Source organism: Ostrea edulis, chromosome 5 (genome assembly GCF_947568905.1).
Source record: "Ostrea edulis chromosome 5, xbOstEdul1.1, whole genome shotgun sequence".
NCBI classification, from domain to species: domain Eukaryota; kingdom Metazoa; phylum Mollusca; class Bivalvia; order Ostreida; family Ostreidae; genus Ostrea; species Ostrea edulis.
This window is the reverse complement of record NC_079168.1, coordinates 20,291,554-20,318,373: the sequence shown is the minus strand read 5'-3', so window position 1 is coordinate 20,318,373 and position 26,820 is coordinate 20,291,554. Positions and strand designations below refer to the sequence as shown.

The following is a 26,820-nucleotide window of genomic DNA, read 5'->3' as shown; positions in this document are numbered from 1 at the left end:
TAAGTACAGACAATTTATATAGAAGGTTCTCTCAGCTATATATTAGCATATTTGTTATGATATCACATGGCTTCGTTGATCACGTGACTGTCAATTATAATTGTTTGAATTGTTTCACATAAATCGCTTCAGCGCAGCTGATTTAACAATTATTTTTAACTTTTTGTTTGATAAATGAACTCACCGTATCCTTGTGTACCCGAAATGTGCTTGGGAAAAATGGTAGTATTACTTGCGTACAAAATACACGTATTGCATGAAAAGTTCAACTTACCGACACACTTACCTTCACTTTTGAGGGTAATCGGTAGTCAAACAAAGACATCACACATTTTCCCAAGCAAGGTTCGGTTAGAGAACAAACTTCTCTTACGATTTCCGTAAAAGATCTCAAATGAATCCTCATAAATTGCCTGCGCTCGACTCTTTTATAAACACATAATAAATTCTACCTCTTATCACTGGTATAAAACAGAGTAAATTTCAAAAGTATATTTTTCAAAAGCAGTTTAAACACGCTGAATTTCAATCAAGGGTAATTAAACAAACTATTTTAGAATATTCGGACATACAAGATATTAAAATACAAGTCAGACAAGAGAATTTTGCAATAGCGTACTGACATCTTATAGGGAGTTTGAAATAAGGTCTAAAAGTTTTTGACACTCTCCCCGTCATAACAGCTCAAGTTTGCAGTGACTTGACGTCATTCACAATTATGACGTCATATATTGGTAGTTCGGAGAAGTAAAGCCATAAAGTGCACTGTGATATTCTATAGGGAAGCCTTAACATACCCGCGGTTTTCATCCTTGTTTTCAAATTGAGTTTTCTCTTTATATTTGAATATTTTCATTCACTTAATCTTTTCTCTTATATTTCTTTTGAAATCGGCATTGCTTTCATCATTCCTTACGATAAATTAGATATTTGACTTTTTGATATCATAGACAGTTGCCTCTTCAACAAAAATGGAAAAAGGAAATATCTATATATCCAGTGATCAGTCATCCAAAAAATACTTTGTAAAACACCACTCTGATTCCATGCACAAGTTGAAATAAAAAAAATATATACTGAAGTTCCTCATTGACAATATCTCCATAGTCTTTCGTGATCAGGGCTTCCAACAGTCTGTTGGAATTCCCATGGACACAACATGTGTTCCTTTGTTAGCTGACTGTTTATATATTCATATGAAGCAGTGTTTATTAAAAAGCTTATACATGGAAAAAAATATCTTGCTCTGGCCTTCAATTCGAAGCTTGTTTTATCCCGTGGGGACCCGGATTAGAATAGGTCCTCAGTACCCCCTTGCTTGTCGTAAGAGGCGACTAAATGGGGCGGTCCTTCGGATGAGACCGCATAAACCGAGGACCCGTGTCACAGCAGGTGTGACACGATAAAGATCCCTCCCTGCTCTAAGGCCATAAGCGCCGAGCATAGGCCGAAATTTTGGAACCATTCACCGGCAGTAGTGACGTCTCCAGATGAGTGAAATATTCTCGAGAGCGACGTTAAACAATATTCAATCAATCAAGACGTTTTATTTACTAACAATAATCATTTTCATTCATATGTTCATTCAATATATCCCTATGAATCCGAAATAAAAGACATCACAGAGTCTTCCACATATGCTTTGTACTTGGATATTTTATTGAAAATAGATATTAACGGCAAACTAACAACTCAACAAAACGATAAACTGGATGATTTCAGCTTCGCCATCGCCAACTTCCCATATTTATGTAGCAATATTCCATTATCACTTGTATGTGGTGTTTATATCAGTCAACTGATTCGATACGTAAGAGTTTGTTCTGCGTATGACCAGTTTTTAAATCGAGACAGGCTACTGACAAACAAGTTGGTGTTACAGGGGTTTCAACGTTTAAAGTCAGCATTTCGAAAATACTATGGTCGTTATAATGATGTGGTTTGCCAATACAACCTATCATTGGGTCAAATGCTCTCTGACGTGTTTCATAGCAATTTTTAGGCAATTCTTGGCACAATGATTTTGACTACGGATTACTCCGTTTACCTGATCAAGCTATATTGCTCATGGCGGATGTGACCGGTCGACAAGGGACAAGATCCCACCTCTGGTATATCCAGGGGTCCGTGTTTGCCCAACTATTTTGTATCACTGGTGGACTTTTGCGAGAAGGGCTGACTTATACAGTCAACGACTGACTTGGACATTTAAACCTGCATATGGTATGGAAACATGCTATCTTTGAATATATGAAATATTGGCTTGTTGGTATACATATGTATATTGTTACGATAGGCATGTTACATTTCAAACCATCTGAACTCCTTTCATTTATCCGATAATTATCAAAAAATAAAAACACAAGATATTAAGTCCTTGCAGATTTTAAGTTTTACAAAAATTCATTGCATCGTGATACATCGAATGTAAGTTTATTAAGCAGGAGCGTTTCTTTTATTATAAAATGTATAAAGTTTGTATAGAGCTTTACTCAATTAAACATACACAGTTACAACACTAATCAAACTAAACGTACCGACATTTCGGAATTGCATGTACATCATCTGCATTTCTCTGGTATTATATTAGAATATACTAGAGAGCTACAGATCCACCCTGTATAAAAACCTTCGAATTACGGCGCTGATAAATCTGCGAACGATTGAAGCCTTATGTCGCTGTATTCTTGCATTACTGCTTCAAAATAAAAATAAAAATTCCTAACACATTCTCCCACTATACGTCTGTCCAAACATTTTAATAGAAAACTCACAGTTTCAAATGATTTCTTTAATTGATGTAGCCATGTTGGGTAGTGCTCAGTGATTTCTAACCCCGTTGGTTTTTATATATCTATTCATTATATCCAATATGAAGTTCGTATTCGGTCATCATTGATAATAATCACAAATACTGGACGTAAAACATGCCTTGAGTGAAAGCCGATAGTCTGGTCCATCACCCCGATTAATCCGTTTTTAATACCAATATTCAAACAGAACTTGAGGGGGGGGGGCAGATTAATAAAACCATTGTGATGAAAGGTGAAGATAACGAACAGAGATTAATCTCATAACTCCTACAAGCAATACAAAATATATAGTTGGGCAAACACGGACCCCTGGAAACACCAGAGGTGGGATCAGGTGCCTAGGATGAGTAAACATCCCCTGTCGACCGTTCACACCCGCCGTGAGCCCTATAATCTGAGTTATCCGTAGTCAAAATCAGTGTGCCAAGAACGGCTTAACATTCGGTATGAAACACGTCAGACAGCATTTGACCTTATGATAGGTTGTATTGACGAACTAGATCGTTATAACGACCATAGAATTTGCAAAATGCTGGCTTCAATCGAGACTGTTGAAACACCTGTACCATCAACTTGTTTGTCAGTAGCTTACCTCAATTTAAAAACTTAATATACGCAGAACAAGCTCATGCATATCGAATCAGTTGAGATATATATAAAAACCATATGCAGGTGATAATGGAATATTACTACATAAATATAAGGACCACAAAATAGCATTAGAGAAAATGCCATTGGAATGCTTTACACATAAACACTATATATACCAATTTTGGCCCCGCTTTGGAGTCAGAACCTCTATCCCGGAGATCATGAAATATACAATTTGAGTAAAAAGCCTTCCTGCTCTATATGTCCATGTATTTAGATTTTCTTACAGGTGTGAGGTTGTTAAGAGGACGATTTTTGACAATTTGTCAATTTTTGGTTGTTTTTGTTCCATCCTTAAGGCCTCCTTAGGAGTCCTGGAATTTATAATATACCCCATCCCGAAATTTATAATATATCAACCCCTTGTCCCAAAAATGTTTCGTACCAAATTCAAAAAGAATTGAAATGGTAGTTATCAAGAAAAAGTTAAAATTGTTCAATTGATAACGCATGGCTCACAACGACGGGCGCTGACTGATTGCAATAGGTCACCTGAGTGGCAGAATTTCCTCAGCCATTAATCGAAGGTTTTTATAACGGCCCTTGTCTAACTCGTATTTTCCCAGTTATATCTGTATATTCTAAAGAAGTAAATTAGTTTCAATTAGTTACGAAAACTCGAAACTTTGTATTCGTACACCTGATAGAAAACAAATCTGTCAAAGTGTACCACAAAAGATACATGTGCATGCCTTCCATCAAATGAAAACATTTTGAAAATTCAACAAAATTTTAACCTAAATTTATAGGATGAATCATAAAGTCTCATGAAATGCCTCAAGTTTCATTTTTTAAGACACAGGACCTCTAACAATATGAAATACTCGTCGTTATACATGAATTATTTATCTTCTCCAATGTAGTTTATCACTCACATACCCCACAAGTTTGACACTGATTACTTATATTTCATAAATCTGAAATAAAAATGAAGGTATACTATACATTCTTTACGATTTGAAATACACATGACATTCTATGTAAATTTCAATACTCGCGCCTTTAGGTACTAACCTCATGACACGCGCTGATTTACAAGATGTTGTCTTTGGAATTATCTTTACACTGAAGTTTCAAAGAGTTATAACAGAAAAACCAGAAGGAAATGTAAATACAAATGCATTTGAAGATGTATGCTTAGATCGCCTCGATACAACCAAAGAATAAAACGTATAAATGAAGAAAATCTGCTTATTTAAGGAGTGGGTGGATACTCTTTTTATTCTCGAACTGTTTATGACAACTACCTCATGTAATACCGATTATTTTGTGTTCGGTTTTGTCCTTTGTCCATTATATATGTAACAAGTCTTGTGAAAATATTACAAATTCTAAAACAGTTTTTATGAATAAACGTTAAAGATTTACTTAAGTGAATTTATTGAAGTCACACCATGCATTTTCGTTCCTAGTTCGTGTGTACATTATGCATCAGTTCCGTACATGTAGTTATAGCTACATTTATCACCCGATAAAATAACAAAGAAAGCATTTTATTATTTAAATATTGTCACAAAATGAGGCGCTAACAATTCCCAGATAATTTGCTTCTAATCCAAATCCGTTCATATTGACCATGAACAGCTCAAAAGTGTTGTTGTATTCTTATATTTATATTCATTTACTGAATCACCGTTTGTTTACATTGCTTCTATAATTTATGAAATACTCCTCGAGGGGAGTTTGCTTATTAGAAAAGCGCCCTGGAATGTGAACGTGCAAGTCCAAATATAGTGCACATAAAATAGCGGGACGTGCCAAGGATTTGAAACTAGTAAACGGATTTGTGAAGTTCTTATTTTTTGAAGCGGAAAACACAAAGATTTTTTTGTTGTTGTTGCATAAAAAGAATTCCTTAGATCCGCCTCTGTCACAGTTGTATCATGACGCACGTCAAAACATAGACATGACGTCACATATTCTCTTACCCTGCCTCTTATCACGGTGCACTGTATTTTGGGGCTCTGAGATCACAAGACTGGGGTCATAATCTTAATCCGGGGTGTGAGTTTGCAAGATCTTCGTAACACATGTTGCATTTTCAAAATTATTACGCTCTCAAATTTTCCGTCGCGTGCTTTGAACTAGGCTAGTTCATGATCCGTTCCTGGTCAATATGAACGGATTGTGTCGCGTACTGAAATTGGTTGGTTGACAGAGAAAAATGCTATTTGTAATATAAATATATGTATGTATTTAAGAAATGAACAGCACTTTTGAGCTGTTCCTGATCAATATGAACGAATTTGAATTTGAGGTAAATTCTGTGAATCTCGCATGCAATTCACAGAGAATTTGCCTCAAATCCAAATTCGTTCATATTGATCAGGAACAGCTCAAAAGTGCTGTTCATTTCTTATATTTTTATTCATTTACTAAATCATCATTTGTTTACATGTGTGACTGGTCGACAGGGGATGCTTACTCCTCCAAAGCACCTGATCCCACCTCTCGTCTGCCCAGGGGTCCGTGTTTGCCACACTATTAATTCTGTATTGCTTATAGGAGTTATGAGATTGATCACTGTTCGTTATCTTCACATTCCATTGCTTGTGTAAGAGGAACGCCTAGCCTTTGTCACAGTCGTAATGCTACGTACGTCAAAACATAGTTATGACGTCACACTTCGTCTTACCCTACCTTTTATCAACATTGCACGGTGCACTGTATTTTGGAGCTAGGAGATCACAAGATTGGAATGATCATCCACGTAAGTTCACAATCTTAATCTGCGATGTGACTTTGCGAGATCTTTGTAACACATGTTGTGTTTTTGTAATCATTACGCTCTCTTAGTCACCTGCTTTAAACTATTTTATGATCTCTTCATAGTCAATATGAACGAAGTTTGCCGTGTGCTGAAATTGTTTGGTTCATAGAGAAGAATGCGATTTGTAATATAAATATATATGTATGTTTGTAATGAAAGGTTAAGATAGCGAACAGTGATCAATATCACAACTCCTTTAAGCAATACAGAATTGATAGTTGAGCAAACACAGTCCCCATGGACACACAAGAGGTGGAATGAGGTGCCTAGGAGGAGTAAGCATCCCCTGTCGACCAGTCACACCCGCCGTGATCCCTATATCCTGATCAGGTAAACGGAGTTATCAGTAGTCAAAATCAGTGTGCCAGGAACGGCCTAACACTCGGTATGAAACACGTCAGACAGCATTTGACCCAATGATAGTTTTTATTGACGAACTAGATCGTTATAACGACCATGGAATTTGCGAAATGCTGACCTCAATCGAGACTGTTGAAACCCCTATACCATGAACGTGTTTGTCAGTAGCTTGCCCCGATTTAAAAACTGACCATACGCAGAACAAGCTCTTCCATATCAAATCAGTTGAGAAATATAAACACCATATGCAGGTGATAATGGAATATTGCTACATAAAGATGGGAAGTTGACGATGTAGAAGCTGAAATAATCCCGTTTGTCATACAGTTGAGTTGTCAGTTTGCCGTTAATGTATAAGAATAACGCCGAATGAATATACTCAACTACTCTCATTTATAGATCAGCTCGTTGCGCAAACAGGATATGTTCTATTTTGCTCCCTAATTAACATATTAAATATTAGTAAGCCAAATACATCAATCATATAATTTCTATTGTAAATAAATTTGCAGCTTCAGTGCTGGTTAAGTGTTAGCTTTATTGTACATTTTATGATATCTTTGTGTAAAACATTTTCGCTTGCCCTGAGCAAGGGGCCAATCACTTCGAAAATTTGACAATGTGATTGCTCGTCCTAATGGTCATTTTAGTGTTGTACATATTATTTTTGCACTTGACATTATATCTAATTTGTTGATCTAGACAAAATAGCTTAAGGTGACACTGACTACAGTATTCATATGAATCACAAGATCAGATCTATATAAGTGATGACAGTTTGAAAAAGCATGATAAAACACCTGATAAGCTGGTAGTTTTTTTTACCTGATCCTCCTACCACAGCAACACAATCTTTAGTGTGTGGACTAAAGTTTATAAGATTGAAGGTATTATCTGACATAAAATCAACAGGAGATTTATCAGCCCACTCATATCTAGAAAAAAAATGACGTAAAAATAGTTGGTTCAATTATAGAATATCTATTTCAGTGTTCAAAGAAGGTGATAAAGTATATCTAGATGATTTGTAATACCTTTTTATTTCACGATATGGAACTCTTTTCATACCAATCCAGTACTCCCTGACCGTGCCGTTATTCTGATAAAATATTGAGTATAAAATATTAAAAATCTTCGAGAGTTTAACCATTAGGCCTTTAAATTTCGAAAGTCAAATTTGAAACTTAGTTTTTTTTACCGTTTGAAGTGAAAGAACAAATTTTGACTCCTGATGATTATGAATGCTTGCTAGTTCCGCTCCTTGATCCTTACAATATCTATCTGCATTAGCATACGATGTTTCCGTATTGTTGAATAAATAGCAAAAATTCTTATAAAGAACAAATCCCGTCTCCTTACAATTCTCTAGAAAAAAAAATACAATGTTATATATCGATTATATATAACATAAGATACAGACAATGTTAAATATCGACTATATATAACATAAGATACAGACAATGTTAAATATCGATTAACATAACATATAGACAATGTTAAATATCGATTATATATAACATAACATACAGACAATGTTAAATATCGATTATATATAACATAACATATAGACAATGTTAAATATCGATTATATATCACATAACATACAGACAATGTTAAATATCGATTATATATAACATAACATACAGACAATGTTAAATATCGATTATATATAACATAACATACAGACAATGTTAAATATCGATTATGTATAACATAACATACAGACAATGTTAAATATCGATTATATATAACATAACATACAGACAATGTTAAATATCGATTATATATAACATAACATATAGAGAATGTTAAATATCGATTATATATCACATAACATACAATGTTAAATATCGATTATATATAACATAACATATAGACAATGTTAAATATCGATTATATATAACATAACATATAGACAATGTTAAATATCGATTATATAAAACATAACATATAGACAATGTTAAATATCGATTATATATAACATAACATACAGACAATGTTAAATATCGATTATATATAACATAACATATAGACAATGTTAAATATCGATTATATATAACATAACATATAGACAATGTTAAATATCGATTATATATAACATAACATACAGACAATGTTAAATATCGATTATATATAACATAACATACAGACAATGTTAAATATCGATTATATATAACATAACATACAGACAATGTTAAATATCGATTATATATAACATAACATACAGACAATGTTAAATATCGATTATATATAACATAACATACAGACAATGTTAAATATCGATTATATATCACATAACATACAGACAATGTTAAATATCGATTATATATCACATAACATATAGACAATGTTAAATATCGATTATATATAACATAACATATAGACAATGTTAAATATCGATTATATATAACATAACATATAGACAATGTTAAATATCGATTATATATAACATAACATATAGACAATGTTAAATATCGATTATATAAAACATAACATATAGACAATGTTAAATATCGATTATATATAACATAACATACAGACAATGTTAAATATCGATTATATATAACATAACATACAGACAATGTTAAATATCGATTATATATAACATAACATATAGACAATGTTAAATATCGATTATATATAACATAACATACAGACAATGTTAAATATCGATTATATATAACATAACATACAGACAATGTTAAATATCGATTATATATAACATAACATACAGACAATGTTAAATATCGATTATATATAACATAACATACAGACAATGTTAAATATCGATTACATTACGTAGAATGTTATTGTAAATTTATTCGAATGGTTGTAGATATATCAATTACATGATGGTAAAACTTCATCTAATAGAAAACTATTACAAATTCAAAATGATTCACTCGGTTCTTGTTGAATGAATTAGTGTAAAACATGCTATGAGAAACACATTTAAAATTAAATATGGTAAACACTTAATAAGTAATGTAGTTTAAGAGTATTCCTTGGTTTTACATTTCATAACATTTCCTTTTGTAAATATAGGGAACCTATTGTTAAGGCCAGTACATGCACATCAAAATTCACAGCGTTTTACAATATCAACTAATCATCAACACATGAAAGATACAAATTTTACTAAGACTATAATGGACTTTGGGGATCAATATTTATCGAGCTACAGCGAGATTTATTACAAATATAGATTCAGGTTATGATCTATGACATGTCAAACATTGCAATATTTTATGTTTTCCATTTGTATTGTATAAGTTTTCATTTGGATTGTTTATTTTTTTTTTTTTTTTTTTTGCATAATTTTTCATTTATTTTGCATAAGTTTTCATTTGTTTTGCATATTTTCCATTTTGTATTGTAAAACTTTCCATTTGTATTGTATCATTTTTCATTTGCATTATATGATTTTCGGTTTGTGTGATAACCAGTTACTGATTATTTTGATTTGTTATAAAGGATTTCATTGGTCAACTATTGGCCTGCATTTTGTTGAAAATACACAAGAGGTTCCAGATACTCAACTACAAGACAAACGTGTCCACTATTTCCATACAGGACTAAACACGAGGTCGATCAGCGAGGAAAAGTTCAGTAAAAAGATACATGTAGGAAAACAGTTGTAATAAAAAGAAATATTGGCCAAAATACTAAGCACATTAACTATGGATTTCCCGCCTACATTTTTAACACGCATATTTTAGAAAGCTTTGCAATTTTGCTCATGAGATTTTTTAAATGCAAAGTAGAATTCATTAGTAATCGATTATTTTAGAACTTATTTACCAGTGTTAATTAATTGATTTCTTTTAATTACAACTCCTTTTGATTAGGGACTAAAATTACGTTCCTTAAAATCAGCTTTAAAACGTCATATATCTTAAAATGCTTATTGATATCAATTGATAACCATTTGCTGTGTCACATTACTCTAGATAGCACTGAGTAAAAAATAATTAATCTTCATCTTTTATATGATTTCCCCTCATTTGCAATTAGCTAAGAGTGAACATTTTCGATGTATTTTGGTCTTTAAAAATATGTTCCCCGAGTGAAACAACAAAAGTTTTGGTATAAATTTGTTTAATGACAATTCATAATACGTGTAGAAAGGAATTTGTGTTTCACAGGGGAGTGATGTTTCGAAAGTATTTTCCGTTTTCCAATGATTTTTATAGTGAAATACGTGATTTCAACTCAAATTATACAGTTATATCTCTTTCTTTTGTCGAATAAATCAACTTTTAGGAATATTCATATAAATATCTTGATTGACATAACAAAAAACATTCAAAAATGATAGCTTCAAAAATTTACCAGAAGGTAGGCGGCGAAACAATACTATGGTTCGCAGTCTTTCACGCAAAATATGGGGTAAATTAATGGAGATGTTTCTAAGAATTGGTGTTCTGCTTGGAAAATGATATTAGCCAAATCAATGAATTTACAAACTTTCCATTGGTTCCAAGTCTCTACTACTTGAATCATCAATCACAAAATTGGAATACATGTCCAGAAGTATAAATATTGAAGATATGTTGGATGAAACAGAAACTGCAAAATCGTGCAACGTTGGAACTTTTTGATTAAACAATCCTTCAGCCACAAAATATAGTCCTTTCCAAACCCTTTCAAAATTTGAATCGAGATCGAAACTTTTCAACTGGATATGTTTAAGTAATAAGATATATACATACTGTAGAATCATTTAAATTCGTGGGGGCCAATTTTCGTGGATTGCTGATTTTTTACGGGTTCGTGGGGACGTAATTTCGTGGATTTATATATCTGTAAGAAAGATAACTCTGGAATGTAATTATGATTCTTTATTGGTTGAGGATGTAAATTCGTGGGTGAGGGGTACCCACGAATTCCACGAAAATTTAGCCACCACGAATTCTAATGATTCCACAGTAATATGTTCGGATAAATGAATTAAGTATTGGACCAGCACCTACACAGTTATAACATCCTGTGCGGTTGTGCTCACAAACACAAATGGAGGAGCTAACTTCTTTAAACCAATGAAATCATTTGTAACAAACCAAAATAAACAATCCGTCGGATTCAACACAAATGAAAAATTACAAAACACAAATGAAAATTATATGCAAAAAATGAAAATTATACAAAAGAAGTGAAAAATTTTACATTGCAAATGTAAAATGTTCATACAAATGAAATATCTTGCAATATAAATGAAAAATATATAATACAAATGATTTTTACTATACAAATGAAAACTTTTATGATACAAATGGAAAAGATCAAACATTGCAACGTTTGACATGCCATAATCAGAATAATGCATAACAGATATGCGAAATACATGCTATTAACGTTATCAAAGGACACATCTCATGTTTTCAAAGTATACAACATTACATGCATTTCCTCTTCTTTATGCTTATAGTAATTAATTCTAATAGTTCGTTCGCCGAAATTTTGCGATAATTAACCACAATACAGACTTAAATCTAAGCCCCGATTTCAAAAAGTCTAGTTAATTAGGTAGGTAGTCACGTGGTACAGTGACGTCACATGCGCCCTTCGGATTGTGAAAGTACTACGAGATATTATTAAAAACTCAACTTTTAGGGGCCTAATTTATTTACCATGGGCAACATTTAAATCGTTGTTGACAAATTGTCCGAGTTTTATATGTGTTCGCCACCAGTGTACACATATAACGATGTAAAAACCCAAATATAACGAGTAAAGCGTGTATGAAATCGGCAATATTGTGAGTAAATAATGTTTATATGGGTCGCTGTCTACAAACTGTTTGGTGATGTTATTCCTTTATACATCTGTAATTGGCGCTGTTTTTCTAAAATAAACAGTGCAATCATTATTTATTTTTGGATTAGACAAATTACGATACGTTAAATTGTTGACAACTAGGCCCTATGCCAAGCTATTGTCACGGGTGCATTTCGGAAAGAAAGAAAAAGACAATACACACACAAATCAATAAAAATATTCAAATTTAAAGTGGTAATCACATTATTTTATTTTGATAAAGCAATCTTATTACTATTTTTGAATTGTGATCTGCACGTCTTTAGGAAGTACGAAGTGGGAGCACGGCGTTATACTGACGCACTCAAGATGCTACGAGTTCATTAAGGAAATAATTTTATAATTCAATTTAAAGTTAGGAAATACAATATTCTATTATTTGTATAATTAAAAGTTCAATTATTTTGTATCTTTAATTTTTTTTTTGTAAATCTACCAGTTGGTAGAAGTTACATTGTATCGTCAATATATATGTTGTTACAAGGTGAAGGTCAGTTGATCCGGGTGTGTATTAAATTTGAAGAGCAAAACAGAATGTATGCTATAGGCCTACCAGTGCTTATAGCTTCGATATATCCATTTTCTCGCAGTTTATCAGGGTCTCTGTCCAAGCGGGTTTTGAAAAGGTGACTGGGTGTGTCTTTTCAGGTAAAGTTTTTGCTCCAACAAAAAAATTATCCACGTCTTTTTTCTCATACTTTCCTTCGAAAAATTGAAAAATACTCAGTCTAAATCCTTTCTACCGACAAATAGTACACCCGAGCACGGCACAAAACATCTTAATACAATATTATTTACAAGCCGTTACCGTGATAATTGGTTTTTTGTCGATTAAATCTAATCTGTTTATGAAATGGCTAATAGATATTTTCAAACCCGAGGGTGCATATGACGTCACACATAGTGGCGCGTAAACTAGCGAAAGAAAATATGCATATCGCAAGATTTGAATTTCATCGCTTTCAAACTTGAAAACTACGCAAAATATTTCATTTAAAACACATTTAAAGTAGTTTTAGGCATAAAAAGAATTAATTTTGCTGAAAAAATGAAAAAGTTTAGAAACATGCGTTGTGTCCTTTAAGAAAGGTAAATAGGTTTTATAAACTATATGTATTACACATAAGAAAGCTTTTTATTTACACAGCCCAAAAAATGCCTTACAAGTACTTTGTATATGTAGAACATACCATCGTAATTGTCATGCATATATATACTGTCCGCACAGCTCGTTAATGTACATGTTGCAAGAATTTCGGGTTAATTTATTCCAATAAAACTCAAATACCTGAAGTTGGAAGCGTTACGCGTATCTTATATTTGTTGTTGATATCTATTTCATTCAACATTAAGAACTTTTGGTTAACTATAGCACGCATATGTAAGTACAATCACACTAGAAAACGGTAACAAACCATGCTTAAGAGTAGAGGGCATCTCATTTTCAAGTAATGGCGACCCTGAAAATTAACATTTCATAAAATCTTAAACCTGCACTTAAATATGTTTAATTAATGCACGAAACATGACTTCAATTAAAATAATAAGTAGATCCAAAAATGTATATGGTATTTGCACATTCACACCTAAACTTACGTACAATGTACACTTAACTTTATCTAAATGTTCTTAATTAATGGGTGAAACATGATAAGGACATCTCAAAACACATCTGGTATTATCATATTCATTAAAATTACATACAATGTACATTTAACATTACTAAGGAATTAATTTCATCAATCAAATATGAACATTATTTTACACGAAAGTAATATGTGCACAGTACAAAAAGGATAATACCTAATTTTGCTTCGCATATGAATGGACTGGGAAGGAAGCAAGGATAGTCTTTGAACTTTCCATTGGATTTCGACATCATGACACAGCTTGCTGTTCCATCCACCAAATTGGGTTCACCACTTTCCCACCGACGGAACAATGGGTTTTCGTCATTATCAGACCAAACAATACAACTCCTCCCACATTTGCCTAGGGAAGAAACGTTAATATCAATTTGAAACTACGTGTATGCATAAAATCAAATGGAAAAGAATAGACCAATCAAGCAAGGACATTGGTTATCATAAACCAAAAACATATTACGTGTATATCCCACTACTGAAATAATAGTGATTTCATTTGATTTTTGATGTTTTCCGCCACACTCAACAATTTTTCAGTTATATGGTGGCGCCCAGTTTTTGTTGGTGGAAGAGAGAACCCAGATACAATGCACCTGGGAAGAGATCACCGACCTTCCGAAAGTAAACTGGGGAACTTTCTCACTTACCGGCGCGAGCAGGATTCGAACCCGTGAAATAATAGTGATGTTTTGTCAAATTACTTCAACCTGATATGGTCGAACTATATGAACTAATTCGTAAAGACACTTACTACATACAAACCATTGGATGCATGTGTTTCTATATATATATATATATATATATATATATATATATATATATACAGTGAAACTTCTCCAAACCGGCCGGCTCTCGGACCGGAAAAAACGGCCGGTTTAGAGGGATGGCCGGTATACCGAGAATTTAGCAATGATAGACGTTTTATCTCAATATTCACAAAGTAGGTACTGTTCACTTTGATCTGGTGATCTATGATCAATTATCGGTGGAGATTAAATTAGTCCGCTTGTACCTAAAGGTAATTATGAATTAAAAGAAATATTCTCGCTGAAATCATCAAATTTGAAACTGAAAATTTATAACAGGATACATAAAGAAAACACAGAGACCTATTATTGGAATCCCTCTTACCTATAAAAACTCTGTTTCCATTCATCGCTTATGTCATTAACAATTTTGTTTTGACGTTTTTAAAAAGTACAGTAGTAAATATGAAATTGTAATTTGAATATTTATTTGGAATTTTAAGTCTATGGAAACCAAGAAAATTTTAATCTATCTTTCAATAATTATCATTAACAGTCATGGGTTTGTTCTTTATTAACTACCGCTTATATCCATACGATAGTATGGTGATACAATATGGCGTTCGATTCCGTATTCATTCAATATGTTCCAAACTGTTTTTTACATTTTGTACAGAATTTGGAAGGGTCTCTTGGATTAGCTAAGTGTCAATTAACACCCTTGACAGCACAGGTAAACAATAGAAATTAAAGAGGCCACTAGTGTTTTTCACACCTCCGGTCGATAATTTCCCACCTGGCCGGTCAGTCAGTCAATTTGCACACCTGGACGACGATCTTGATCAACCTCTGGCCAAAATTTTCTTGTCTTCAAAAAGTGGCCGGTATGTTAAAGAGACACTACAGCTCATTTTCCACATTTTAATGAAGTGTTTTTTAAACCATATATTGATAAAATGATAAAATTCACATCGATACTGACAATTTTGAACAATTGGGATGCATCAATTTACTCTCAACTGCTCTTTGAAGATCGTCCGGAATTCAAAGGTTTCTTCATGCTGACTCGGACTTTTGAATGCTTATTTACATCACGTGGTTTTGAATGACAGCAAAGGTGTTGTGTCGGAAATTATCTAAATTCCCCTTCAAGGGGGTCCACACTCACCTTTCAAGTACATAAGATTTTTCCCTGCTCCTTATAATAACTAATTATAAATCATTATTTCAACAGAAACCCTTCCATGTTCCCATTGACCGATGTTTTTACAACTAACACGTGTCGTGTTCAGATAAAAATAGCACTTACTTTCAAACGTAGTGTCTTCGCAGCTAGTCTCAATGGCAGATTTAGGGGGCCAGTATCCCCCTCCCTTTTTACGCCACAGATTGTGAATGAAAATCCAAATTTTGCACCCGAATGGCCGATTACTTTCGCTAATCTTTGACTTTCACACCCCTCTTCGGAAATCCTAGATCCGCCACTGAGTTACATGCGTTTCTCCGAGCTCTCTGTTTTCCAACGGTCATACTGATCCCAAGGTAAATTTTATTTCACGCATGAGTTTTATCTCATTCTATTTTTACCTCTTTTCTCACAGAATCTGTCAAAATTCTAGATCTATCAACTACACTTTATCTCACTGGACGACACGCTGCACTGTTTACTGTCTATGCGCATGCGTCTGAAGACTAAAAGGAGGAGACTCGATATTTTTTGTATAGGCCATCAAAAAGTATTAATTTTTACGTTAAAACGATAATTTTTAACTTTAGATAAGTGTTATTTTCGTAAAGTTCATACTTTCAACAATGCAACAAAAATTGAGAAAGCGCTGGAAAAATTGTCATTTCATGATTTTTGCGCAAAATGAGCTGTAGTGTCTCTTTAAGGGTAAATTACACATGTTTGTTAACAAATGTACTTTAAAAAGTGGCCGATGTCCGGTTTTAAGGGGTGGCCGGTTTTGTAAGACTTTCTTTGTAAGGAAATGTTAAGATTTCTGCCGGGACTTTGAAAATCGGCCGATATTCAGGGAGAACCGGTTTTCTGAGGGGCCGGTTTGGAGAAGTTTCACTGTATATATATATATATCATAAGTGCTATTTTTGTGTGCGCAGGCATATATATAGGCTTATACACAATCTAGAGCTAGCTTTTATTCAATTAGGAATAACCCTAATACAATTCACTTCTATACTCGTCGGCCGATTTTTTGTCAGCCAAAATGAGGGTCGTAGAATTCGATTCTGGTGTTATTTTTAATGTACAACGAAAAATTAATTAATTGGAAATTTCTCAAAATGGCGTCGCTAGGCACAAGAAAAACGAAAAATTTCTAGAAATATGAGAGAAAAATATTCTCTTATGAGTTGCCATGAAATATTAAGGTGATTCCGCCCTCGGGGTTGCAAAAAAGCGGTAAGACCCTCGGCAAAGCCCTGGGTTTCACAGCTTTTTTGCAACCTCGGGTGGAATCACCTTATATTTCATGGCTACTCATAAGAGAGTCTTATAATCATTGTTATTAGGTTGTTCAATAGCGTTATTTTTTATACGATACAGAAAGTGTGTTACATCTCAATTTAAATTTATCATTAGGATAATGCAATCACCCGACCTCTCCTATCCGTTCATCAAAAATGAATCTTAATTTTAAATCTATGCGCTTCAAACGATATATATATATATATATATATATATATATATATATGTGTGTGTGTGTGTGTGTGTGTGTGTGTGTGTGTGTGTGTGTGTGTGTGTGTGTGTGTGTGTGTGTGTGTTATGAGATTGTATGAGCTATGAGATTGATCACTGTTCGTTATCTTCACCTTTCATATATATATATATATATATATATATATATATATATATATCCAACGATGACTACGTACATATGATCCACATTTAATTAATTACGCTTTCACCGTGTAGTTCGGCTCTTCAGAGTGTAACAAGTTTTACAAAAAGAGTACAATGTACTTGTTATGACATTGTAGTTAAGTTGAGAGAGAGAGAGAGAGAGAGAGAGAGAGAGAGAGAGCAACAAGGTAAAAGTGATGAAATTAAATACTAAAAAGCGAAATAGATACACCCACATCATGCAGTGAAGAACAATGTCACGATTCTAGTTCAAATTTCCTCTACAGTCTTTACTTACGTTATCCATGATCCGAGCGCTTATGGCACACTGATTTTGACTGCGGATAACTCCGTTTACCTGATCAGGATATGGGACTCACGGCGGTTGTGACCGGTCACCAGGGGATGCTTACTCCTCCTAGGCACCTGGTCCCACCTCTGGTGTGTCCAGGGGTCCGTGTTTGCCCAACTATCTATTTTGTATTGCTTGTAAGAGTTATGAGATTGATCACTGTTCGTTATCTTCACCTTGCATATACATGTACCCCTAAATATAAGTTCGATTTGCGATGGGTAAAACTATCGGATCAATAGTTTGAAAAAAAAACTGGAATAAGAAAATTAAGGTTGGTCGTTCTGTTTTACGTCCCTTCGGGAGTTTAAAGTGCTACGTATCTAAACTTATGCAAAGCGTCTGAGTTCTTTATCGTACTAAGGCCTGTCGCAACACAGGATCTCGGTTTTATGTTCTCTGAAAGACCTCCAACGTGCCAAGTGTTTGTCAACGGATCAACCACTACCTGTTTCTATGTCTTTATGTTTGACGCGCTAAGGGATGGACGGAGCTCGACCTTACAACTTTATGCCATCTAGATAAACGCTTTGACCACTTTGTCATCGCGAACGGTGACAAAGCAAGACAAGAAACTGGAAATATATTACTTATGCTTAAGACATGGTTGACACAGTTTTTCACAATTTCAAGGTAGCAGGATTTCAGCCATAACATTGTAGTACAATGTAAAACGAGCTGTACTATTCAAAGAGGTCTGTTTAGAGCTGGTTTCTAACTTCAGAAACAACTGTGCAGATACTCAATTTTACATTATTTCTAATTTGAAATACAATCATTATCAACACTTACCATGCGCCCTGGCCCTGTTGTTCAAGCCTATCCACCAATTTGCATCAATGACACTGGGAAAGAAGTCTCATACAAGTTCACATGCATGTTTTGAAAATAGCAGTTCTGAATGTAAGAATGAAGGTGAACAAAATCATAGGAAAAGTAGATCTTCGTAGTCTGCAAGATGTCTTATCTTGGAAATACATGACCATGCATACTTTTTGAAGACAGTTCACCACAATATGTTGATGTTTAATAACAATCCGTGTTCTTTTCCCCCTGTAGTATATTTCATTATATTCAATCTTAACAACTCAAATCTAATTTGATTTACTAAAGCAAACATAAGCCTGTAATATAGAATTTTATCGTCATTTGAATAATGCATAAAATATGCTATTGATTTGGTTAAAGATGTTAATGTTAAGAATTACCTATTAAATGCATGAAACACAAAGGAGAAGGTGATCCCACTATCTATAGTGATAAGCCGACCACCAATATTTCTACACTTTCTTCTTGCTGCAGTCCACGATAGTTTCTCTAAAAACTCCTAAAATCAATCAGTCTTTGTTTGAGGGGGTGGATATTTAAATATACCAAACTTTTCTAATTACGGATAGGAAGATTACATCTTATAAACATACCTTGAAACAGCGATTTCCATATGTTTGCCAGCCTGGTGGACATGTTTCCGAAGACATTGTCATAGGAACGGATGCCGTGCTAGGAGGGAGTGCTTTGTACCCATCACGGTGTTCTTCGCATATAAAGTTTTGTTTTTTCTCACAATCTCCCAAAGCCATTAAAAACCGCGACCCTTCTGATTTGTCCACGAATCCACATTTTTCGGTAAGATTACCACCTGCAGTTTACAGCTTAATGGTCAGTTTTGGAAAGCAGATGAATTGGTAAAGAAAAAAGAGAGAAACAAAACGAGTAATATCCCCTCGTAATTAGTCACATTTACACATACTACATCGAACTTTATTCTACTTTAAACAGTAATGCAATGTCAAACTAAACCGTAAATCATTTCAAACCCAAAGAATAATTGTTACGTGAAAAATAGAAATCTAAAATCCAATCTTAAATTATAGTAATCACTTTGGAGTAACGACAAATTATCCCACATTTTGCAAACAGATCAAGGATAAATGTCCCAAAAATATGTGTTATATGCAAGGTGATTTAATTAATATAAATGTTTAGAAAAGACTAACCTAAATTCTGTTCAATAGCGAGACATGATTTTCTTCCATTTTGATAATTATAAAAATAGATTTGTTACACAGGTGTAGTTTTCATAGCACTTGATGGTGTATATATATATATATATATATATATATATATATATATATATATATATATAAAGTCAAAAAATAAAATCCAATACTCAAACTTTTATCTATAGCGCTTTCGCCCTGCGGGCTCGTCATTAGATTTTTAAACAATGTAAACAAGTTCCATTATGACGCTATAGATAAAAGTTTGAGTATTGGATTTAATTTTTTGACTTTATTCTACCCTGATACCAAGAAAAAAGAATTTATTGAATATATATATATATATATATATATATATATATATATATATATATATCCTTTATTGATTCTACGAAATCATGACTTATTTCCTAGACAATCTGAGTTTTCATTGATTTATTAAAGAATCATAGGAATCTTTGAATGCCAGAAATTAAACTATCCTAGAAGAGACCAGTCTTCAATCAATCCATAACTTTATCGTTAAAATTTGGATAAAAAAGACCAAGAAACTTTAAGCCCACAAAATAAGCGAATTTACAGTTTTCAAAACTTTATCAAAATCCTTAAATATAAATCATCACGCATCAGTATATGATTATATATTCAGTGAGTAAAGCGTGTTAACAAAATGATACATGAAGAAAAAAAATCCTACCAAAATCAACAAATGAAAGTTTCATCACGGCTGTTTTACCACTTGACCATGAGCTTTTATTAGCGATCACAGTGTATCCAATCCAAACCTTGGGGTTACTTAGTTCAAGCTGACTCGCCAAGAAATATAATTCTCGCCTGTACAAGTAAATGACATTATACATTATGCACAATAAAACGGAACCAAATCCAATAGTTTATATACAATACAAGGATTTGCCACATCATATTTTTAATGATTTTGAGTCTATGGACATACATTTAAAAAGAAGAAAATGCACTCCATACTTCCATGTGTGTTAACTGATTGGTTAAATTAATATATGTCATTGTGCGAAAACGTGAAAGGAAAATTGTAATTCAATAAAAGATTTAATAAATCATTGGCATGTATAAAATCACGTAAAGGATTTATAAACACAAAATAGCTGGAAATTATCAATAGAATATCCATTAGTAGCCTGGGCCCAATTGAGTTTAACTGACAGTTAACGTCTAGTTAACGCTATATAGATGTAAGAGTTAATGGGAAGTTAACTAACCGTCGTGCAACTGGGTCCTGATCTTACAACTGTTGTTAGACAAGGATCATCATTGTTAAGAGAGCACCCTAGTATTTGTGTTACTCCCCCACGTCTACATTAAGAGTATTTGCAGTAATGGCGTCTCAGCGGCACATTTCGCTCGTGCATCACAGAGAGAAATGTCCACTATGCAAGGTGAAGATAACGAACAGTGATCAATCTCATAACTCCTACAAGCAATACAAAATAGATAGTTGGGCAAACACGGACCCCTGGACACACCAGAGGTGGGATCAGGTGCCTAGGAGGAGTAAGTATCCCCTGTTGACCGGTCACACCCGCCGTGAGCCCCATATCCTGATCAGGTAAACGGAGTCAAAATCAGTGTGCCAAGAACGGCTTAAAGACCAAAAAAAAACACCGTACGGTTGCTCCACGGATCACTGAATGTGGGCGGAGCTTATCCATGGTCAATGTTATTTACCTGGAATTTACCTGGCCAAGAGATCGGTTGTTGTGTATATTTTTATGATATACACAGGAAATTTCTCAGGTTATTACAAATTATGCTTAGTGTCTTGATTTGTGCAAAAAAAAAAAAACAAAAAAAAAAAAGGATAATTAAAATTTCTACCTACATGCATACCGCATTTCTATTTCCCGTAAACCTTCAAACTTGGTCATATTTATGTATTGCAAATGACAGGTTTAGCCCATTTCTAAACCTTTGCTTTTTAAAACTTCTAATTAAATTGTTATATATCGTATATAATAATTTCCTAAATATAATATTACCGGGCGTTTCCGGGCACTTCCTGGTGTCCTGGGAGTTCGCGGTGTCGTGGGTGTAGTAGGTAAAATATCAATGTTTCGAGAGAATGAATAAATCCAAGTAGATCTGTGTACATGTGCAACCAAATGAAGAATGATCAAAATACCCCTCAATATGGGCCGTCTGTAGGGTTTCTGTAGCTGTAGTGTTTGCGTAATGGTGGTATCCCAAACAGAAGCTGACACGAAGTCTACCCCCCCTCCTCTCTCTCTCTCTCTCTCTCTCTCTCTCTCTCTCTCTAGGGTTTCTGTGGACGTAGTGTTTGTGTAACGATGGCACCCCAAACAGAAACTGACACGAAGTCTATACCCCCTCCTCTCTCTCTCTTTAGGGTTTCTGTTGACGTAGTGTTTGTGTAACGATGGTATCCCAAACAGAAGCTGACACATAGCTAGTCTACCCCCCTTTCTCTCTCTCCCTTACTCTCAATCATTGACTAAATGAGTAATTATTGTCATACGTATGCAACACTATTGCCATGCCATATTATTTCATCTATATTATTGCTACAGTTTTACACATTTCTCTCTCTCTCTCTCTCTTTATAAATATAAAACTGTGATAAATTATAAATAGCTCAATAACTCTCTCTCTCTCTCTCTCTCTCTCTCTCTCTCTCTCTCTCTCTCTCATCTTTATAAATAGAAAACCGGGATAAATTATAAATAGAAATATCTCAATAACTCTCTCTCTCTATAAATATAAAGCCGTGATAAATTATGAATAGAAATATCTCAGTAACTCTCTCTCTCTCTCTCTCTCTCTCTCTCTCTCTCTCTCTCTTATCTTTATAAATAGAAAACCGGGATAAATTATAAATAGAAATGTCTCAATAACTTATTTATGTTTTTTTACTATTGTTTGATTTCTGATTGTGTAATTTATAATCCATGTGGTATCTCAAACAGAAGCATTTTTTTAACTACTGTAACAGTTTTACTTATGGGCAATATAACCATTATACATGTTGATGTGCTGCGCCAATAAAGAATTGTTCATGTTTTTATAAATATAAAGCCACAATAAATCATTAATAGAAAATATTCCAATAACTTATGTTTGTTTGGTTGTTTTTTATTATTATTATTGTTTGATTTCTGATTGTTTAATCTATAATACATGTATAAAGATGGAGAGAGAAAATACGATGATAAATTGCATTATATAGGGGACGTTAGAAATTAAAACATTCTAGGTGCGAGTCAATGCTATCAAAACTCAGGTATACTGGGGCTTTCCTCGAGATCTGAAGACTGCCGGTCATCATTAGCCATGATTGTTATCAAAACATCTTTCTCAGGTAGCTGTAGACCATGGTCTCTGCAAACGTCAATCAACCTAAGCTCTATTGTTAAAAGTTTGATTGACCAGCGGCTTATCATTGATCGCAACACAGGTAAAATTTGGGGGCGTTAACTTAAAGTTGGGTCTTTAACAATCGGTATGAAACACGCCAGACAGCATTTGACCCAATGCGAGGTTGTATTGACGAACTAGATCGTTATAACGACCATAGAATTTGCGAAATGCTTACTTCAATCGAGACTGTTGAAATCCCTGTACCATCTGTAGCTTACCTCGATTTAAAAACTGACTATACCCAGAACAAGCTCTTGCATATCGAATCAGTTGAGATATATAAACACCATATGCAGGTGATAATGGAATATTGCTACATAAATGTGGGAAATTGACGATGGAGAAGCTGAAATCATCCCGTTTGTCATACAGTTGAGTTGTCAGTTTGACTATATAGATATATATTACCCGACGATCGTATCTACACTTTTATTTACAATGCTTATATGCAAAGAAAATCTAGCTACTTAATTCGTGGAAGAATAGCATAGACACACTCACTGGTTCAATACACGAGGCAGGATCACTGAATACATTAAAACAGTAAAAACAAGTAGGTGCCGGCTACACGAGGCAGAATCACTGAATACATTAAAACAGTAAAAACAAGTACCTGCCGGCTACACGAGGCAGGATCACTAAATACATTAAACAGTAAAAACAAGTACCTGCCGGCTACTGTCTATGATGTCAAAAAGTATAATCTTTAATTTATCGTGAGGAATGGTCGTGTATAGTGTTGAAAAGTCATAGCTTTTAATGTTCAAGTTTACTAAAAGTTCTTTATAATTTTTCAGAATCCACATTTGATTTACACCACTACTGGCATATGTAGTCCCACAGTAAGATTGCTATTTCTCCTTCACAGCTGTTAATATTTTCGTGAGGAGCAAAGATAGGGGCTTGGTAGAGCACTTACTGGATCCAGCAATGAATCTTTGTTTGTAAGGGTTTTTATGTAGTTTAGGAATCCAATATAAGTACGGTAACTCATATTCGTTCGACCCATTGACTGGGATATTAAATGTGTCTAAAACTGAAGTATGGTTTTGAAGAATTTCATGTTTTCAAAGGGCAGTTGGAGTATAGTAAGATTACCAAAGGTGCAAGTAATGCCAAGTTCGTTTAAAATACAGTTGTAATGATGAGCCTTACAAAGACAATGTTGTTACTAGCTTTGTCAGCTGGAACCAAAACACATTCCTCATGTAACATATCTAATTCTTTTATCACTTTCATATTTGAAATATGAATCAAATCTTGTCGAGGAATTCTCATGATCAGATTTGAAAATGCTAAACCCGGGCATGGTTTATGATATGTATACACGGTGTGACCGTTTGACCAAGCGAAGCATGTTATTGGGTGATTGGCGTGTCCCAAGTGATATTCATAATTTAGTGAAATATGGTAAATTGTAATTCATTTAAACATATATAGTATTTATAATAAAAGCCCAGTAATAATATTAACGATTTTCCCCAAAAGTTTGTTTTCCAGGGGTCCGTGTTTGCCCAACTATCTATTTTGTATTGCTTGTATGAGTTATGAGATTGATCACTGTTCGTTATCTTCACCTTTCATCTATCACATTTCAAGTATTCTTTGGGTAAAATGTGTTATTTTAAAGTTAGATTTGTAAATATGCAAAATTGGCATGCTTTAAATGACAAAATAAACAGTTCACTAGTTTGTTTGTAAAGATAAAAAGACTCGAGTCTTTGTTTACATAACGCAGTGTTAAGGCTAAAATATTGCTTCTATTCCAGCATTCAGAAGGTCCCAGTTTTGGCAATCAACATTGAATGATTCATATTTTTAATGTTTAACATAAAACATGAAAAACAAATTCTTCAAAAAACGTGAACAAGTCCCTTCAAATGGGGATATATGAGGATAATTGCCGGATCTGTCTATTCATTTAACACAGGGAATATAACGCCAACCGATGTAAAACGTCGCATAGGCCTATATCCTCAACGTTTTTCTTCTTTCATATCAAACAATTATAAACAACAGCAAATTCATCCCATTAACAATTCAAACGACAGCTTAAACTAAGCAAAATTAACCAATATTTTTATGAAATGGAACGCATGAACTCGTTCATCTATTTAGTCCTATTACTATTTTTCTATTTAATGATTTGCTAAAAACTGTTACAATGATAATTATACCATTCACTTGTACGAAATGTTGTGTTTTAATAACAAATCGCAAGTCAGCGTCTTGTATTTTTGGCATTCAAACTTAAAACTCGGATACGTGTAACTGTCGAAGCAACTAATGAATCCCCCCCCCCTAATAAAATGGCGACGCCCATATGGATCACAAAATTTTCATTGAATATATGTAGAGATTATTTCTATTCTTTAGTTGATTTTGTGATATATTTTTTTCTTTTACATACGTGTTACCTTAGACTCTTGCTTCGCGGACGGGCCTTCGGCCCGTGCGAGCTTCGCTCGGTAATATTCAGAAATTTTTATTGAATATTTTAACTTCATTGCTGAAATTTATTAAAGATGAAGCAATGCAGATTCTTAATTGTATTGAATAAATAATTTAATTTCATTTTTGGACACTATGCAATATAGGGCATGTAATGGGATGGGATCTTGGGGAACATATTATGAAATTGCTAGTTGTATCCAATATCATCATTTATATACAATAAATAGCTGAGAGAATATCGATATCGTCATGAAGTTCTGGTGTTAAAGCCAATAAAACAATGGTATACATATATTCAAAGGGCTGTGGGAAAACAATACAAGTACAGATTTCGAATACTCGCATACGATTATATGTATTGTGATTCATCGAAATGATTTTCTGTTGTTACAGACAACGTAATTGCAGTGATTTAGGCATTCACACAATAGTCTTTACTTACAATGAAGAGATTGTCGCCAAGTGCCCTCCAAGTGACTGACACATTAATTCTGCTTCCTTCCATGTCTTCTTAATCTCAAAGATACGATAACAGAAACTGTTGAATCCAACGGCGCCCTTGCAAAACAAAACAAACTAATTGACATTGTACGGCAATGATGTGTGCTGCATGTTTGAATACTGTATGACAAAGGTGGGTGCTACATGTGTATAATGATTGTAATGTAAAACTTATACGGTTCCAATTTTGATGCACTAATACGAATTAATCAAATTGATACAAAATCAGCTGAATATATTTCTAAAAACCTTTTCACATGCAACTGAAATAGGCGACACTATGTTTGTTTTGTTCTGTAGTTTTGAAGATCTGCACACATATCCGGGCATCAGTGAATCGCAGTGTCTGTCTCCCCACAGTCCATTCTGCAATACAGATACGTGTAACCACTCAGGAACAATACTAAGAATATGTACTTCTCTTTAAAGGTTGTGA

The 26,820-nt window shown here is 33.8% G+C and overlaps 1 protein-coding gene across 3 annotated transcripts in view; it reads right to left on the bottom strand.

The window, feature by feature from the left end:
* LOC125651498 (macrophage mannose receptor 1-like) overlaps nt 1–26,820 on the bottom strand; it is a 97,368-nt gene that overhangs the window by 23,424 nt on the left and 47,124 nt on the right. For 2 of the 3 annotated variants that reach the window (XR_008803460.1, XM_048880119.2), the window contains exons 19-29: nt 26,634–26,750; nt 26,326–26,441; nt 20,716–20,852; nt 19,440–19,657; nt 19,227–19,345; nt 18,811–18,863; nt 14,215–14,403; nt 13,827–13,871; nt 7,793–7,959; nt 7,629–7,693; nt 7,420–7,529 (exon numbers count right to left, since the gene is read on the bottom strand). Coding sequence is in view for 2 of the 3 variants with exons in the window: in XM_048880119.2 (XP_048736076.2) it covers nt 7,420–7,529; nt 7,629–7,693; nt 7,793–7,959; nt 13,827–13,871; nt 14,215–14,403; nt 18,811–18,863; nt 19,227–19,345; nt 19,440–19,657; nt 20,716–20,852; nt 26,326–26,441; nt 26,634–26,750 (1,336 nt within the window). In the remaining variant the exon portion in view is untranslated. The remainder of the gene's footprint in view (nt 1–7,419; nt 7,530–7,628; nt 7,694–7,792; nt 7,960–13,826; nt 13,872–14,214; nt 14,404–18,810; nt 18,864–19,226; nt 19,346–19,439; nt 19,658–20,715; nt 20,853–26,325; nt 26,442–26,633; nt 26,751–26,820) is intronic. The other variant, XM_056166951.1, reaches the window with a different exon arrangement.